This window comes from Eurosta solidaginis, chromosome 5 (genome assembly GCF_040869045.1).
Source record: "Eurosta solidaginis isolate ZX-2024a chromosome 5, ASM4086904v1, whole genome shotgun sequence".
Classification (NCBI taxonomy): domain Eukaryota; kingdom Metazoa; phylum Arthropoda; class Insecta; order Diptera; family Tephritidae; genus Eurosta; species Eurosta solidaginis.
The window spans coordinates 10364794-10382874 of NC_090323.1; the positions used below are offsets into that span (position 1 = coordinate 10364794).

Genomic DNA, 18081 nt, shown 5'->3' on the forward strand with positions numbered 1-18081 from the left:
GATATCGCCATAAAGGTGGGCCAGGGGTGACTCTAGAATTCGTTTGTGCAATATGGGTATCAAACGAAAGGAGTTAATGAGTATTTTAAAAGGGAGTGCGCCTTAGTTCTATAGGTGGACGCCTTTTCGAGGTATCGTAATAAAGGTGGACCAGGGGGACTCTAGACTTTGTTTGTACGATATGGGTATTAAATGAAAGGTGCTAATGAGTATTTTTAAAAGGGAGTGAGCCTTCGTTCTATAGGTGTTCGCCTTTTCGAGATATCGCCATAAAGGTGGACCAGGGGTGACTTTAGAATATGTTTGTACGATATGTGTATCAAATGAAAAGTGTTAATGAGTATTTTAAAAGAGCGTGGGGCTTAGTTCTATAGGTGGACGCCTTTTCGAGATATCGCCATAAAGGTGGACCAGGGGTGACTCTAGAATGAGTTTGTACGATATAGGTATTAAATTAAAGGTATTAATGAGAGTTTTAAAAGGGAGTGGTGTGAAGGCGTTTTCCAGATATCGACCAAAATGTAGACCAGGGTGACCCAGAACATCATCTGTTGGATACCGCTAATTTATTTATATATGTAATACCTGCCAAGATTTTAAGGGTTTTTTATTTCGCCCTGCAGAACTTTTTCATTTTCTTCTACTTAATATGGTAGGTGTCACACCCATTTTATAAAGTTTTTTCTTAAGTTATATTTCGCGTCAATAAAACAATCCAATTAATTACCTTACCATGTCATCCCTTTTTTCGTATTTGGTATAGAATTATGGCATTTTTTTCTTTTTTCGTAATTTTCGATATCGAAAAAGTGGGCGTGGTCATAGTCGGATTTCGTTCATTTTTCATACCAAGATAAAGTGAGTTCAAGTAAGCACGTGAACTAAGTTCATTAAAGATATGTCAATTTTTGCTCAAGTTATCGTGTTAACGGCCATGCGGAAGGACAGACGGACGACTGTGTATAAAAACTGGGCGTGGCATCAACCGATTTCGCCCATTTTCACAGAAAACAGTTAACGTCATAAAATCTATGCCCCTACCAAATTTCAAAAGGATCTTAGACAAATTAAATAAAAAAGGGCGGAGCCACGCCCATTTTGAAATTTTCTTTTATTTTTGTATTTTGTTGCACCATTACTGGAGTTGAATGTTGACATAATTTACTTATATACTGTAAAGATATTAAATTTTTTGTAAAAATTTTACTTTAAAAAAAATTTTTTTTTTTTAAGTGGGCGTGATCCTTCTCCGATTTTGCTAATTTTTATTAAGCATACATATAGTAATAGGAGTAACGTTCCTGCCAAATTTCATCATGATATCTTCAACCACTGCCAAATTACAGCTTGCAAAACTTTTAAATTACCTTCTTTTAAAAGTGGGCGGTGCCACGCCCATTGTCCAAAATTTTACTAATTTTCTATTCTGCGTGATAAGTTCAACTCAATATAAATAAAACGAAATTTATGATAATAACAAGGAGGAACGTTAATGAGGATATAATTGGTTTAAAAATAAATGATGAAAGCATACAAAAAGTTGACAGTATAAAATATTTGGGAATTATAATTGATAACAAACTCAAGTTTGAAGAACATATAAACTACACAGTCCAGAAAGTTGCGAAAAAAATTGGGGTTATGCAGAGAACATCCAAATATATTCAAAAAAAGTACAAAATAATTATATATAAGTCCATTATAGAACCGCACTTTGTAAACTGCCCATCTATTCTATTCATTGTGTCAGACAAAGAAATAGATAAACTTCAAAAGATGCAAAACAGATGTATGAGATTTATTCTTAAAAAACCTAGAGATACTCGTACGGCTGATATGCTGAAAAGTTTGAACTGGTTAAGTGTAAAGCAAAAGATTTTTTTTCACGCTATGAAGTTTATATTTAATATTAAAAGTGAAAATGTACCTGAATATCTAAGTAAAAACGTAGTATTAGTTAAGCAAACACATAACATTAATACAAGGAATAAACACAATTTCAAACTGCCTTTATTCAGAACTGAAACAGATCAGCAAAATATTTTTTATAAAGGTCTAAAAAGTTTCAATGAACTGCCTATAGATATAAAAAGTTGTAATGAAATCGGAGCTTTTAAAGCAAAACTTTATGAATTTTGTAAAACCTTAGCAATAAGATAGTAAATTTTAATATAATTTAATTTATGAATTAGGCTTTTTTGCCGTAATAAATAAATGAAATGAAATGAAATGAAATGAAATCTACCAAGTTTCGTCGCTTTAGCTGTCTTTTATAATGAATTATCGCACTTTTTCGGTTTTTCGAAATTTTCGATATCGAAAAAGTGGGCGTGGTTATAGTCCGATATCGTTCATTTTAAATAGCGATCTGAGATGAGTGCTCAGGAACCTACATACCAAATTTCATCAAGATACCTCAAAAGTTACTCAAGTTATCGTGTTAACGGACGGACGGACGGACGGACATGGCTCAATCAAATTTTTTTTCGATCCGGATTATTTTGATATATGGAAGTCTATATCTATCTCGATTCCTTTATATATGTACAACCAACCGTTATCCAATCAAACTTAATATACTCTGTGAGCTCTGCTCAACTGAGTATAAAAAGCTTGAAGCATTGTGAATCATTCACAATGGCTTGAAGCATTAATTCGAAGTTATTATGTTAGTTGGCAGCACTCATTACGAAAACGTCGGAATGGCCAATACCAATTTTCACGCATTCGGTAAATACATTCCCTTTACGACGGGAGCTCATGCGTAATTAATGAGAGACCCCGCAATCTACTCATAATGCATAAGCATGTGTTAAACTTTTCTATATGAAAAACTGCTTACTGCTTACCCAGCAAACACAGTTTCTAAGGTTAGAGAAATATTGTAATTTTACATTAGAATTCTAATGGAGTTCTCTAATGCAATTCGAATCAAAAACTAGGTTAGAGAACTAGGTTAAAATTCGACTGTGAAACGATTCGAATAACACCAGAAATGCGATGTTATGATTATTGTCACAGTTATCGATTATTTGCACGACATGATCACTCATTCTTAGTGTCATACAAACAAAATGAAAATAGTGGAAATATTAAAAGCTGCGAAATAAGTTTTTTTATTTATAATAATAAATACTAGTAAGTGAAAATGAATCAAAAAAGGTTAAAAAAGAGCAGATTATTGAAGGGCTACTTGAATGGCATGAAGAAAACGCTTCCTCATCCGTACCTCAAACCAACGCCGAGCTCAATCTTTAAGTACGTTTTTAATTTATTATAATAGAAAAAGCCTTTGAAATATGTTCATTCTTAATACATAGCATTATAACCAAATAAACGTATTTGAAACAATGAAAATTTCGCTGATTTTAAATAATTGAATTTAATTGCGCATCACTTGAAAATTCTCATTGGAATTTGACGTTAGAATTCGATTAGAATTCTAACCCTTTTCTCGATATCGAGAACGAAGTCCCCTTTTTGTCGAGAATGCTATAATTCGCGACAGTTTCGCACTTTTCTCGATATTTCTAACCCTTTTCTCGATATCGAGAACGAAGTCCCCTTTTTGTCGAGAATGCTATAATTCGCGACAGTTTCGCAAATCGTCCTCTAACCTTCTACCTTAGAGAAATACATTAGAATTCGATTTGTCTTCTAATCGTTTTCTAACCTAAATGTTTGTTGGGTTATGTGTCGGAGCTGTAATACTACATACATATCTACAAATATTTTTGTATATAAACATAGTTATACCACAAACATGATTTATCAGTAGAAAAATAAAACCGTTTAAAAAAATACAGGTATCCCTGACATGTATCTTATAACTTTAAACGAGCCATTCTTGTATATTTGTATATTCGTATATTTGTATGTTTGTATAGCCGAACGATCTCGGGAACGGCTCAACCGATTTAAATGAAATTTGGCACAGAGATAATGTATCACCTTTTAAGAATTTCTACCTAGGTGTTGCCACTCAGAATTTTTCACAACATTAAAAAAAATTGCATGAGATATGCCGATATGGGTATCAAACGAAAGGTATTTCACTCCGCATTACAATAGGGACATTTTTGAGTGGGGTTGCAATTTAGGGTTGCCACCTATTCGAAATTAAAAAAATTGCATGAGTTATGCCGATATGGGTATCAAACGAAAGGCATTTCACTCCGCATTACAACAGGGACATTTTTGAGTAGGGTTGCCATTTAGGGTTACCAAGAATTCGAAATTAAAAAAAATGCATGAGATATGCCGATATGGGTATCAAACGAAAGGTATTTCACTCCGCATTATAATAGGGGTATTTTTGAGTAGGGTTGCTATTTAGGGTTGCCACATATTCGAAATTTGAAAAAAAATTCATGAGATATGCCGATATGGGTATCAAACGAAAGGTATTTAACTCCGCATTACAATAGGGACATTTTTGAGTAGGATTGCCATTTAGGGTTGCAACCTATTCGAAATTAAAAAAAAACATTTCATGAGATATGGCGATATAGGTATCAAACGAAAGGTATTTCACTCCGCATTTTTGAATAGGGTTGCCATTTAGGGTTGGGGTAGTTAGACGAAATAGTACTCTACTTACTCATATTCTATTAAAGTTTTAAAGGAGAATATTAAAGTTAAAAATCTTCGCAAAACAATCTTACACATGATTTGTAAAAACACTAATATCATAAGTAACAATAGTTTAAATAATATTACGCTGAAGGGGAAAAACATGGAAATCCAAAGAGTAGACAAAATTAAGTATTTAGGAGTTTTGATTGATGATAATCTAAATTTTGGAGAGCATGTAACTTATCTGGAAAGGAAAATTGCACAGAAAATAGGCTTCATGTATAGAACATGTAAACATATCAGTCAAAGTCATAAAATATTGGTATATCGTTCAATTATTGAACCACACTTTATTTATTGTCCTACTATTCTGCTATTAAGTAATGATATATATATTAAGAAACTTCAAATACAGCAAAACAAGGCAATGCGATTTATTTTAAAATGTCCTCCAAGAACGCCAAAAATTGTAATGCTCAATAGATTAAACTGGCTTAGTATTAAACAGTCAGTTAGTTATTTCACATTGAAATTTATACACCAACTTAGGTTAGGAATGTTACCGAATTACCTGAGTAGTAAAATACATTATAATCATGAAATCCACAATTATGGAACAAGAAATTGTAATAATATAAGACTGCCTAGAATAAGAACTGAGTTCGCCAAAAGGTCTCTTGAATATTTAGGGTATAAAATGTATAATGAGTTACCTTCTGATTTGAAAGACTGTGAAAATATTAGTAAGTTCAAAGAAAAATTGTTTTTATATTGTACGTCACTAAATGTGACATGAGTATTTATGTTTAATCTCTTATTTTAACCTAAACTAGGTCTTAAGGGCCTATTACGGTAAACAACTCAACTTAGTTGGGTTGTAATTAAAACAAATCAACTTTCAGACAACTCAACTCCTTTTTGGTATTACGAATTACAACTTATTTCAGTTGAAGTTGAATTGGTGCTGCCAAGCTAAGAAAGTGATAATTTGACAGATAAATGAACAGCTGATCAATTTGTGGCTAAAATTTAAGCATTTGCAAGTGATTTTTTATTAATAGTAAAATGGATATTAGCATAGATTTATTTTATGATGATGAAAATAATGGTGAGAAAATTGATATGCAGCGAATAAGAAAACATTTACGCGATCACTCTAATCCCTTGGAATTACCAAGCACCAAGTAAGAAAACGTTCAAGTAATAATTGATAAAATTCTAATGTAGTTATTTTGCAGATTTGTAAGCTATTTTTGGTTAAGTAAGAAAGCATTTTGCCCCTTACTAAACGAAATGAAGGGCCATTTCCGCAAACGCGTTCGAGGGACGGCTGTACCTACTATTTTAAAATTATGCGCTACACTCCGATTCCTTGCTGACGGCAGCTATCAAAAATGCTGTGGAAATGATTTTAGTGTTGGACTGGCACAACCTACAACATCTATAGTTGTCAAAGAGGTTTTAGATATTATTGAGGAGCATATTTGTGCGAAGTGGATTAAAACCCAAACAGCAAAAATTGTATTTTACTCTAAAACAGGATTCCCAGGAGTAGTGATTAGTATCAATGGGACTGACGAATGGAACTGCGGCCAGCCTCGTCCAACTTCGGAATGTCGCTCCATAATGTAAAACAGTTATTCAATGTAATCCTTCGTTTAAACGTTGTTTTTTCTATAAATGTGAACAAAATTGTTGATTATTGTTTGATTAAAAAATGTGCAATTACCGGCTTTAAATTGTTTTTGTATATTTTTTGGTAACGTTTTATGAGCCCGTGCACCATCTAACTCTTATCAAAGATGGTATCAAAAGACGCGTTTCGATCTCCGTTTTTAGGATTCGAAAGCGGAAATTAAAAATTGTATATCTGTCGCAAAATATTAAAAAAAAAAAACACAAAATGGTCCGAGAGGGTCTGAAATAGGAGGCATGATCCACAGTTTTTTTGCACAGAAGATCTTTCTGTGTTGGCGACCTTTGGTCGCGATTTGTAAAAATAACCCTGGGTGGGTCCAACGCCTTTCTGCATTAGTGTGTACAAAAAATCTGGCAAAATACAACAACCACATGACAATTTGAACCGAAATGATATATTTTTCATTTTTGTTTTCGGATCCTAAAATTGGAGGGCGAAACATGTCTTTTGATACTAACTTTGAAAATTTTTGTTAAAAATTAGGTGGTGAACCGTCTTCTAAAACGTTACATTTTTTCAAAACAACTGTGAAAATTGTATGAGACAACTGCTAGTAACCAGTTGTAAGATTTTGACGTCTATGACAACTACACCAACATAAGGTTGTAAACTGTAATGCCACAAAAAGTTGTTAGACAAGACAACTCTACCGGCATTTTTTTTGACAGGTTGAGTTGTAATCTGTAATACCAAATTGCGAAATTTCAACCCAACCAGAGTTGAGTTGTAAACGATAATAGGGGCATTAAAGACCGTAATAATAAATAAATAAATAAATAAATAAATTCGACTTAATTTTCTTAATTTCACACACGCTAATAAAATTGAAATTTCTCACAGATTACTATTGGCTCATTCCATTTCAAGACACCCGGTCCGCGCAGGACATGATTTTTGATTTCGATGAAATTTTAATAGGTTGTTCTTTGGTCAAAATAATGATAATTGAATTCCATAAAATACAGTCGGTATTTTATTCACCTATTTTTTCAACTGTCAATAACTTTGTCAAAAATTAACCGATTCTCTTGATTTTTTCTTTGAAATGTTCGCTATTATATTTACTTTTATATAAATTTATAAACAATAGCATATAGTTTAAACAAAAATGTTTGTTTAGTATTCAGTAAAAATATATGACTTTTTTCAATATTAATTTCTCAAAAAACGTTCTTCTTTTTTGCTTAAACTTTTTCTATATTGAGTGAACTGTTCATATTTCAACTTGGCCAAATGCCTATTAGCCGAAACTTGTTGTTTTCGGGATATGAATTTTTGAATATTAAACATTTTTTTCCCCCATTTATTGATGCAATGCATTACAGCAAAAATTGTCAAAAATTGTCAAAAATTAACCGATTCTCATGATTTTTTCTTTGAAATGTTCGTTATTACTTTAAATTTTATATAAATTTATAAACAATTGCATATAGTTAAAAAAAATTATTTTTTTAGTATTTAGTAAAAATTTATGACTTTTTTTTTTTAATTAATATTTCAAAAAACGGTTATTGTTTTTTGTTTAAACTTTTTCTATATCGAGTTAGCAGTTTATATTTCAACTTGGGTAAATATTCATTAGCCAAAGCTAGTTCTTTTCGAAATATGAATTTTTGAATATTAAACTTTTTCTCGACATATATTGATGCAATACATATCAGCATACAAGGCGATCAATGCCAAATGCTTAAAATGAATTAAAATATCACATTTATTTTCGAAAACATTCATTTGTTGTTATTTTTCAGATTTACAGTGATTTTGTAGTAAATTGGCGGCATATTTGCACATCACTTGCCGCCGTGTTCTACAAAATCACTATAATTCTGAAAAATAACAACATATGAATGTTTTCAATAGTAAGTGTGATATTTTTTATTAATTTTAAGCATTTGGAATTTTTTTGAGGCAAAAAAAAAGTGTTTCATTATTTTGACCAAAGAACAACATATTAAAATTTCATCGAAATCAAAAGATACTCTACCTAAATAACTTAGTTATCGATTTCACTAATTATCATAACAATCCCTTATACTATAGGCTGGAATTACCCACTTCTAATTTTTCTTTCCAGTTCATTTTGCGGTTAGTGTTTGTATGTTTTTGAAATCGAAGAAATGCCTACTGCATCCGAACTAAACGTTGATCGCTCGATCGCAATAGAACCATTTCTTTTCACTGACATTGTGTTAGATGATATAACGAATATCACAAAAGCTTTTAAAAATAAATATGGCGGAGAAAAGCTTTTATCTGAGGGTGTTTTCAAGGATTCCATGATGTACATTGGTAACTTTTACAAAGACATAATAAATGAGTCCCTAAATAATGGCATTGTTCCAAACTGCTGGAAAGTTTCAACAATAGTACCTGTGGAAAAAGTAAAAAATAAAGTGAAACCGGAGGAGCTACGGCCAATCAATACGTTACCCTCAGATGAGAAAATTATGGAAATGGTGGTGAATAATCAATTGGTGGCATATCTAGAAAAGCACAAAGTTATTATACCAGAACCGTCTGGATTCAGGAAGAGTCATTCTTGTGAAACAGCACTTAACATGGTTATTGCAGAATGGAAGGAAGATATATCAGATAAAAAAGTTGTGGTGTCTGTCTTCTTAGATTTGAAACGGGCCTTTGAAACAGTTGATAGACGGGATTTGTTTATGTTTTGTGCAAAACTGGTGTCAGAGGAAAGACTTTGGAATGGGTCCGAAGTTATTATTATTATTATTATCTCAGTGACAGAACGGTAATTGGAAACGCAGTCTCATCGGTTGTGGATGTAGATATCGGATTGCCACAAGGTTCAGTACTTGCACCGATACTATTTACATTGTACATAAATGATATAAAAAAATGCTTAAAGTATTGCAATATACGTCTATTTGCGGATGATGCACTGCTCATCATCAGTGAGAAATATGCCGACTGTGCAATGCAGAAAGCACAAGAAGATCTTGACTCTCTATACAACTGGTTGTGCCTTAAAAAATTGAAGTTAATTATAGATAAGACTAAGTTCATGGAATTTTGCAAAAACCAGAACAATATAACCCTGACGATAAAAAACAATTTAATTCAAACAGTAAATGAAATGAAGTACTTAGGAGTTTTAATTGATGAAAACCTGAATTTTGGAGAACATATAAATTATCTTGAAAGAAAAATTGCGCAGAAAATAGGATTCATGTACAGAACATGCAAACATGTTAGTCAACGTCATAAAATAATGGTGTATCGTTCAATTATTGAGCCGCACATTATATACTGTCCTACAATTCTCCTGATAGCGAGTGATATGCAAATTAAAAGACTAAAAATACAATAAACCAAGGCAGTGCGATTTATATTAAAATGTCCCCCAAGAACATCAAAAACTATAATGCTGAATCGGTTAAACTGGCTTAGTATAAAACAGTCAATAAGTTACTTCACTTTGAAATGTATACATCATGTAAGATTAGGAATGCTACCGAGTTACCTGAGCAATAAAATATTATATAATCACGAGATCCATAGTTATGGAACTAGATACTGCAATAATATAAGACTGCCTAGAGTAAGAACAGAGTTCGCAAAGAAGACTTTAGAATACACAGGGTACAAAATGTACAATGAACTACCTACTGAGATAAAAGATTGTGAAAATATTAATAAGTTATAGAAAAATTATTTGTATATTGTAAAATACTTAATATTTAATGAAACAAATGTTTACTTAACATCAACTAGGCCTTAAAGACCGTAATAAATAAATATAATAATAATAATAATAAAAAATCTATTTTTAAGGAAATCAAATATTGGTAAGTAAAAATATATATATAATATATGTATGTACATATAAAAAAAGTAGAGTTTGATTAATGATGAAATGTAGAATAAAGTATGTTATGCGCCATACTCGAAGATTGCCGAGCAAAGCTCGATCGCCGAGGTACTTATTTTTAACCAAATAATTAAAAATACTTTATTGTAGTAAATTAATAAAAAAATATATGTTTAAAAAATTTCAATGACTAAGTTCATTCCAAGCATGTAAGGAAGTCTAAGTTCGGGTGTTGTTGTTGTTGTTGTTGTTGTTGTAGCGATAAGGTTGCTCCCCGAAGGCTTTGGGGAGTGTTATCGATGTGATGGTCCTTTGCCGGATACAAAACCGGTACGCTCCGGTACCATAGCATCATTAAGGTGCTAGCCCGACCATCTCGGGAACGATTTATGTGGCCACATTAAACCTTCAGGCCATTCCCTCCCTCCCTACCCCCAAGTTCCATGAGGAGCTTGGGGTCGCCAGAGCCTCGTCTGTTAGTGAAACAGGATTCGCCGCGGATAGGTGAGGTTGACAATTGGGTTTGGAGAAGCTATATATTGCGCTGGCAACCTGAAAGGTTGCGCTACACAGCCCTTGAAACTGGTATTTTAGTCGGCTCTTACGACAGGCATACCTACCGCGGGTATATTCTGATCCCCTAACCCGCTGGGGGACCGAACATTACATACTCAGCTGCCAAATTACAGCTTGCAAAACTTTTAAATTACCTTCTTTTAAAAGTGGGCGGTGCCACGCCCATTGTCCAAAATTTTACTAATTTTCTATTATGTGTCATAAGGTCAACGCACCTAACAATTTTCATCCGTCTTTGGTAATGAATTATCGCACTTTTTCGGGTTTACGAAATTTTCGATATCGGAAAAGTGGGCGTGGTTATAGTCCGATTTCGTTCATTTTAAATAGCGATCTGAGATGAGTGCCCAGGAGCTTACATACGATAATTTCATCAAGATACCTCAAAGTTTACTCAAGATATCGTGTTAACGATCAAACGGACGGACGGACATGGCTAAATGAATTTCTTTTTCGCCCAGATCATTTTGATATATAGAAGTCTATATCTATCTCGATTAATATACTCTGTGAGCTCTGTCCAGCTGAGATAAAAATGCGTTTATGTAGCAAAGTCAAGATCATGTTATGTTTGTTGTTGTAAACGCAAAAATACTCCCTGAAGGACTTAATACCGTATAACAAGACAGGAAATCCGTTGCCCGATATGAATCTAGTACGATCCAGTACTAGAACCTTCTTTTCTGATATTTTTGCGGTTGGGATTTCTCTGGTTTTTAAATTCTTAGGCATATTATTGATTATGCTTTCCTCGAAACAGCTTTGACTATGTTCACTTGCCTTCATATACGCATGTACTAAGTTCTCTTTAGTCTCGCCCCAATTAATTTTTTTTCTATCTCTTATTACGTTACAATTAACCAGTACATTTAGGATTCGATGGAAATGAAATATTAAAAATTATGTGTTGTAACGATATTAAAATTTGTTAAAGAGTCGCTCAATTTCGATGTTGTTACTTCGAGCATGAGTTAAGTAGACTTCAATCAATTCAAATAAAACGAATCAAATAAAACGATCAGCTGCAGATCGTAAGACAACAAAGCTTAAGATAAATTGAATAACTTAATAAATATTGCAGAGTTAAATATGTCTTCAAAGTTCATACACATTATGTGGATATGTACGTTTAAATATGTTTGTATATACTTATATAAAAAGAACAAATACTCACCTATGCAAACGTTCCATTTGTTCTAATTCATTATCCAAGTCAATGATGTCAAATAATTCGTTCTCACCAGAGCGACCAAAAATTCCATTAGGTATTTTACGTAGAAACTTTTTGAGTACACTTGCAATTGTATAAACGGAGTAGTTGTCCACATTGACTAACCGGCCAGCTTGCAGAAAATGTATTAACTTCTTCATAGCACCCTGATGACCAGGTGCACGAAAAACGTCACGCCTATTTGGTGATTCTTTATTAAGTTTAAGTATAAGAACCAGCAAGGGTCCAGGAATGTTATCATTATTTTTGCAAACCTCCTCCAATGGTACACCGAATTTAACCTTTTCCAGCCTATAAATATAATCTGGCGCCGATGTGCCGGGGTGGCCGCATGAGGTGACAACACTGCTAATGTCTGCTGCACGTCGCGCCCAGCTGGACATTTTTCGGATGGATGTTTTCGGTTAAGGATTTTTTAATTGTGATGGTATCAATTGGAGTTACTGGTTTTTGAAATGGTAGTTTTATTCAATAATACTGACTAGATGTGTTTGATTAACGTACAATTGAATTTTTGTGGCAGCTGTTATGATGCCGCCCAGTAAAACCCGGCCCCGCCCAAGCCCTTCGAAAACGTTTCGCTTAATAGCTTTTGAAACAATTGGAAGCAGCTGCGCGTTCCAAGTTCCAAACGTTTTAAGACCTGTTTTTTTTTTCAATTTTTAATAAAGCAATTTAACAGATTTCCCTTTTATTGGCTTTCACTTTGATTTAATTTGCTCGTTTCGGTGCATGGATTTTTTTTATCATTTTGTAAAAAAAATTTCACATTTCATTGCTCAGCATTACGCTTATCCAAATTATTTTTGTATTCGCCATTTCTGGAAATAATTGCTAAGGGTTTATTTATTTCTACTTCTAGCACACGTTCAAATCAAGAAAATCGCATAAAGAATTTTTTAATTATCTTATTTAATTTTCGCTGTTACAACGCTTCATATTGCCACTCCTGTGAAAAAATTCGGAATTTTTTCACTCATCATTTTCAGTGTCCTCAACCACGTGCACATACACTGGATATTAGTAAATTTATTACTTCGACCACTACGCAAATATGTGCAGCATTTTTTTAGTTACCCAAAACGATAAACACAATTTTCACTTCATTTAAATTAATTTAATTAATCTCCATAATTTTTTGGTTTATCGTTGTTGTAGCTCCGCCGCTGTGTACACGAGAAATGAAATGAAATGAAAGATGTCAGAGTTGTATTTTGCCGTTCTGTCTTAGTGCTACCATTTCAGGTCAAAATAATAGGAGTAAATGTATTACGGTCGTAACGTTAACTAAAGCCGTGTTTTTTTTTATAAGTGAAGACGTTAACATTTGCGCGTGTAAAATTTAATTTTACGGATCTAATTTTAGTGCTTACGGAGGTGTTTCCTTATTTCTCTTGGATGCGAGGCTAGATCAAGCAGTTATTTGCTAGGGTCTTTGTCTTATTCACTATGTAGATGATGTTCAGTGGTCATAAAAACACATCCTCTGTAGTTCTGAGCGCAGCATTTTGGCAAGCCTCCAGCCTTTTCAAGTGTGTGTATTTTTGGACCAGGTCACCAAACTGGTCACACGTGGCACATGAGCGGCGGGCCAATTTCTTTGCAAGTGGTTAGCAGCGTCTCTTTGTCTTTTGTCCAAGTGCTGCCGGGAAGTCACTTGAGGATTTTGATGCGAATTTTACTTTAGATACAATTTCTGAGGCACTCCCCTAAATATGAGTGTTATAGAACTTATCTCTAAAATCGTAACACGATCGACGTGAACAACTAATATTTGCGTTATCTGTCCCTTCAAGCCGTAAACAGAGTGGGTGTGGATTTGGACGGTGATAGTAACATATCGCTCAAGGTGAAGAAACCAGAAAGACTGTAGTAAATTAGGGGCTGATAAAGTTATCCAAGTACATGAAAACACATCGGATTGAGCAACCTTATAAAATCATTATATAACAGCGCAATTAACTTAGTTGGAAGTTGACATAATTCGAAGTTGAAACCGAATGAGCAGTCATATATGTTGGACACACGCGTATCCTGTGTCCAGGGGTGTTTTTCCGTAATTCGATAGTCGACACTCGTTGATTCGATACTTCATGTCGATATCGAACGCTCGATGATGCCATTTTAGTTCCCGTATCTTGGTATGATCTCTTTCGTTTGCAGATTTCAAAGGGTGTTGAGAAAGCTTTTTGGAGCTACCAAAATATTTTTATTTTATAAATAGATTGCAACCAATACCTATAATGAGCATTTTTCGGCTACGGAAAATAGACAACAGCGTGACAGATCCGGCCGTAATAATCAAATTTCAGTCGCCGACAGACAGAAACAAATTGCTAAAAAGTATAGGCACCTTTAGGCGCCAAAACAATCCAAACATCAAGGGTCTGCAATTAGTTCATGTGGGCATAAATTCAAATGCTCCGATTTATGTAAATGCTTCGCTGTCTAGGCAAAATTATGCGATCTTCAAGGCAGCGATCCGTCTAAAGAAGAAAAGGAAGGTAGTGGCGGTTTTTTCTAAGAAGGGTCTGGTACATATCAGACGAACAGCCAACGCCAGCCCTGAAGCAATACATAGCTTGGATTTTCTAGAGCGTCTTGAGAATACCGGCGAAGAAAGCGCGAGTTCCTTTCGAGTTGATGCTGCGCCAACGAATAATGATCAATAAATTAATTTCTATGTATGGTATATTACTTAAGTTCTTGAGTCTCTTCGTTTCTGTCTTTATATCTCCCTATCATACTTGGAAACAATCACTTATGTTGTCTTTATTGTTGCGCATCGCAGAGCATTCTTTATATCCCATATATAGTGATGGTCCTAGACTATAGGTTGTCTAGTTCCAAAGACTGCTTACATACACTGTTGCGCGTATTAAACAAACGTACTAAAGGGCTCAAAGTCATCCATCTTAATGCGCAAAGCCTATATAAAAAGCTGGATGAATTGAGATTCATATCTGAGGGTTCTGATATAGATGTTATATGTATTTCCGAAACCTGGTTTTCTTCATGTCACAAAAATGATTTGGTGCAACTAAATGGATTTCAACTTTTCAGGGCTGATAGACGTGGTCATGGTGGTGGTGTTGCTATATATGTTAAAAGTAGTTTATCCTGTAAACTTTGCTGCAGTGCTAGTCCAAGTGATTTTGTCGAATATGTGTTCGTAGACGTGTTCTCTGTAAATAATGAAAGGCTTCTTATCGGCTGTGCATACAGACCTAATCGTGGAGTTGACTTCTCTGGCTTTATTGAATTTCTCGAGCCTCTACTTATAAGCTATGATAATATAATCATCGCTGGGGATTTCAACTCCAACCTTCTCGTCGACTCAACTCTAAAGCTAAGTATGGAGTCTCTTGGACTTTTTCCCACCAATTTAACTTCACCTACACACTTTACTGACTCAAATTCTTCTTTGCTGGATTTATTTTTTGTGAATGATCCCCTGAAATTGCTCCACTACGATCAATTGTCGGCATCTTGCTTTTCAAAACACGATCTGATATTTCTTAGTTACAACTTTCAAACGTCACACATACAATGTTCCTTTACATATCGTGATTTTAGAAGCATAGATTACAGTTCCCTTAATGCAGCGGTGCAGTCGGTTGAGTGGAGCTTGATTCGTACACTGACATCGGTCGATGATCAGGCATCATTCCTACAGAACCATATTATTAGGCTTTTCGACAACTATGTGCCAGTGAAACTCAAAGCTGCTACACACAATAATACCCCTTGGTTTAGTGCCAATCTAAAACACTTAATTCACCAGCGTAACCTTGCTTACTCACGATGGAAAAGATACAAAACCCTGGAGGCTCACAACTGCTTCAAAACGCCTAAGATCGCTGCAAACAAAGCCATTAGGTCAGCTAAGCAGAGATTTTATAATAACAAGTTTAGTGCTGCTTTGAGTTCGAAGGAAACCTGGAAGTCGATTAAACATATTGGTATCGGAAAATACAAATGTGATATTTCTGTCCTCCCTGATGTAGACATTAATGAGATAAATATAAATTTTGTAAATCTGCCAATCTCAACTGACAATATATGTGCTGATAATTATTGTATTCGCGCTAATGTTGATTTTGGTCCTCTTGAGTTTGCTAGTGTCGATGATTGTGATGTCGTTCAAGCCATTCTTTCAGTAAAGTCTAATGCTATGGGGTTCGATGGTATATGTCCGAAATTTTGAAAAGTAATTCTTCCTAAAATCCTTCCTCACTTAACCTACTTGGTTAACTCTGTGCTGACGTCCTGTGTATTTCCCAAATGTTGGAAAGTTGCTAAGGTAATCCCAATCCCCAAGCAAAACAAGGAGTATAGGCCTATAGCTATTCTGCCTTTCCTTTCCAAGGTCGTCGAACGAATTTTGCACTGCCAGATAAATACTTATGTGCAGAATAATAACCTTCTCACAGATTCCCAGTCTGGATTCAGGTCAAATCGTAGCTGTAAAACGGCGCTCCTATCGGTGATAGAGGATATTCGAGAACAAGTTGACAAAAATTTTACTGCTTTCCTGACTCTTCTCGACCATTCAAAAGCGTTTGACTCGGTCGACCACACCGTTCTCTGCAAGAAGCTGGACAACCTATTTAATTTCTCCAACTGTGCAACAGCCCTAATCAGATCGTATTTGGCCGACCGAACTCAGGCAGTAAGTGTTGGTAGCAGAAAGTCTGACTTCGTCAGTGTTTTAAGAGGAGTCCCACAAGGCTCAATCCTTGGTCCCCTGTTATTTGTTTTGTATATAAACGATTTGCCTGGTGTTCTCAAGTATTGTAATATTCACATTTATGCTGACGACGTACAATTGTATATGTGCTGTCCTAGTGATCGTACCAGTTCATGTATTAATAACTTAAATTACGATTTGTGTCAAATTGGTACGTGGGCTTCTATGAACGGCTTATGTCTTAACCCTAAGAAGTCGAAATGTATAGTCATTCATAGAAGGTCACTAGATAAAAGTGGAATGGAAAATTTAATTTTAGACAACACTATTATAGAATACGTTGACACGGCAAAAAATCTAGGTATAGTTTTTAACAAAACCCTGACATGGAAAGATCACATCTTCCGCACAGTGGGAAAAGTGTATGGGATGCTTCGTACACTCTGGCTTACACAATATTTTACTCCGTTACATATTCGTCTACTAATAGCAAAAGCGTACTTAATACCTACGCTCCTTTATGGTTGTGAGGTTTACTCCAATTGTGACTATGTATGTAATAGGAAACTTAATGTTGTGTATAACAACATTGCTAGATACGTCTATGGGTTGAAAAGACTTGACCACGTCTCTCAACATGCTTACAGGTTGCTAAACATTTCTTTCGATAACCTTATTAAACTTAAAACGCTCACTACGCTACATAAATTAATATATATAAAGGAACCTGACTATCTGTATCGGAGGCTAAATTTTCTCCAGTCGTCTAGATCTGTTCTCCTTACCCACTTCAGACATCGTATGCTAATATCTGATCGCCAGTTCTTCATTAATTCCATACGTCTTTGGAACTCGCTCCCTTCTAGACTTAGGCTTATAAGCAATGCTCTGCTCTTCAATAAAGAATTAGCAAGTTTCTATAATAACCTAGACAATTAAAATACTGATTCCTTCTAAGCAAATGTACTCTATCATTCCTTTATTTATCTATTTACTATTTATTAAATATATTATTTGTTGTAACCTTTTCTTAGCCATAGTCATTAGCTTTAAGTTTCAAGATTAGATTGTTCCTATTTTATGCCTTTTACCGACTAGCACTGTAAAATAATTTTTGTCGAATTGTTGTGCTGGGATGAATTGCCTAATAAATACAAATACAAATACAAAATAGAGTTTGTTTCTTAATCTCTGATGAAAAAACCATTCCCTAAATAATCACCAAAGCATAAAATTATAACTTTCAAAAAGGCAATTCGACACCTAATTTGGTATCGAACAGTTTGTATCGAATGTTCTCTACGACGCATCGACAATAGGGCCATTCCATTGGTTTATCGAGCTCTGGCTCAAATCTCATTGGAACGATCTGGATCAACTTTATGAGAGCTGGCAGCACTAATAAAAAACATCTGTTTTGTTGAAAATAAGTAGAAACGTACACAAAATTTTAAGATACTGATAGAATTATTAACATT

At 34.4% G+C, this 18081-nt stretch overlaps 1 protein-coding gene across 12 annotated transcripts in view; it reads right to left on the reverse strand.

Annotated features, from left to right (window-relative positions):
- Window positions 1-13090, reverse strand: part of RhoGAP71E (Rho GTPase activating protein at 71E) — a 92975-nt gene extending 79885 nt beyond the window's left edge. For 10 of the 12 annotated variants that reach the window (XM_067787172.1, XM_067787167.1, XM_067787169.1 and 7 more), the window contains exon 1: window positions 11857-13090. In XM_067787172.1, coding sequence (XP_067643273.1) covers window positions 11857-12296 — 440 coding nt within the window. In that variant the 5' untranslated portion in view covers window positions 12297-13090. The remainder of the gene's footprint in view (window positions 1-11856) is intronic. The other 2 variants (XM_067787165.1, XM_067787164.1) reach the window with 2 other exon arrangements.
- Between the last annotated feature and the right edge of the window lie 4991 nt (window positions 13091-18081).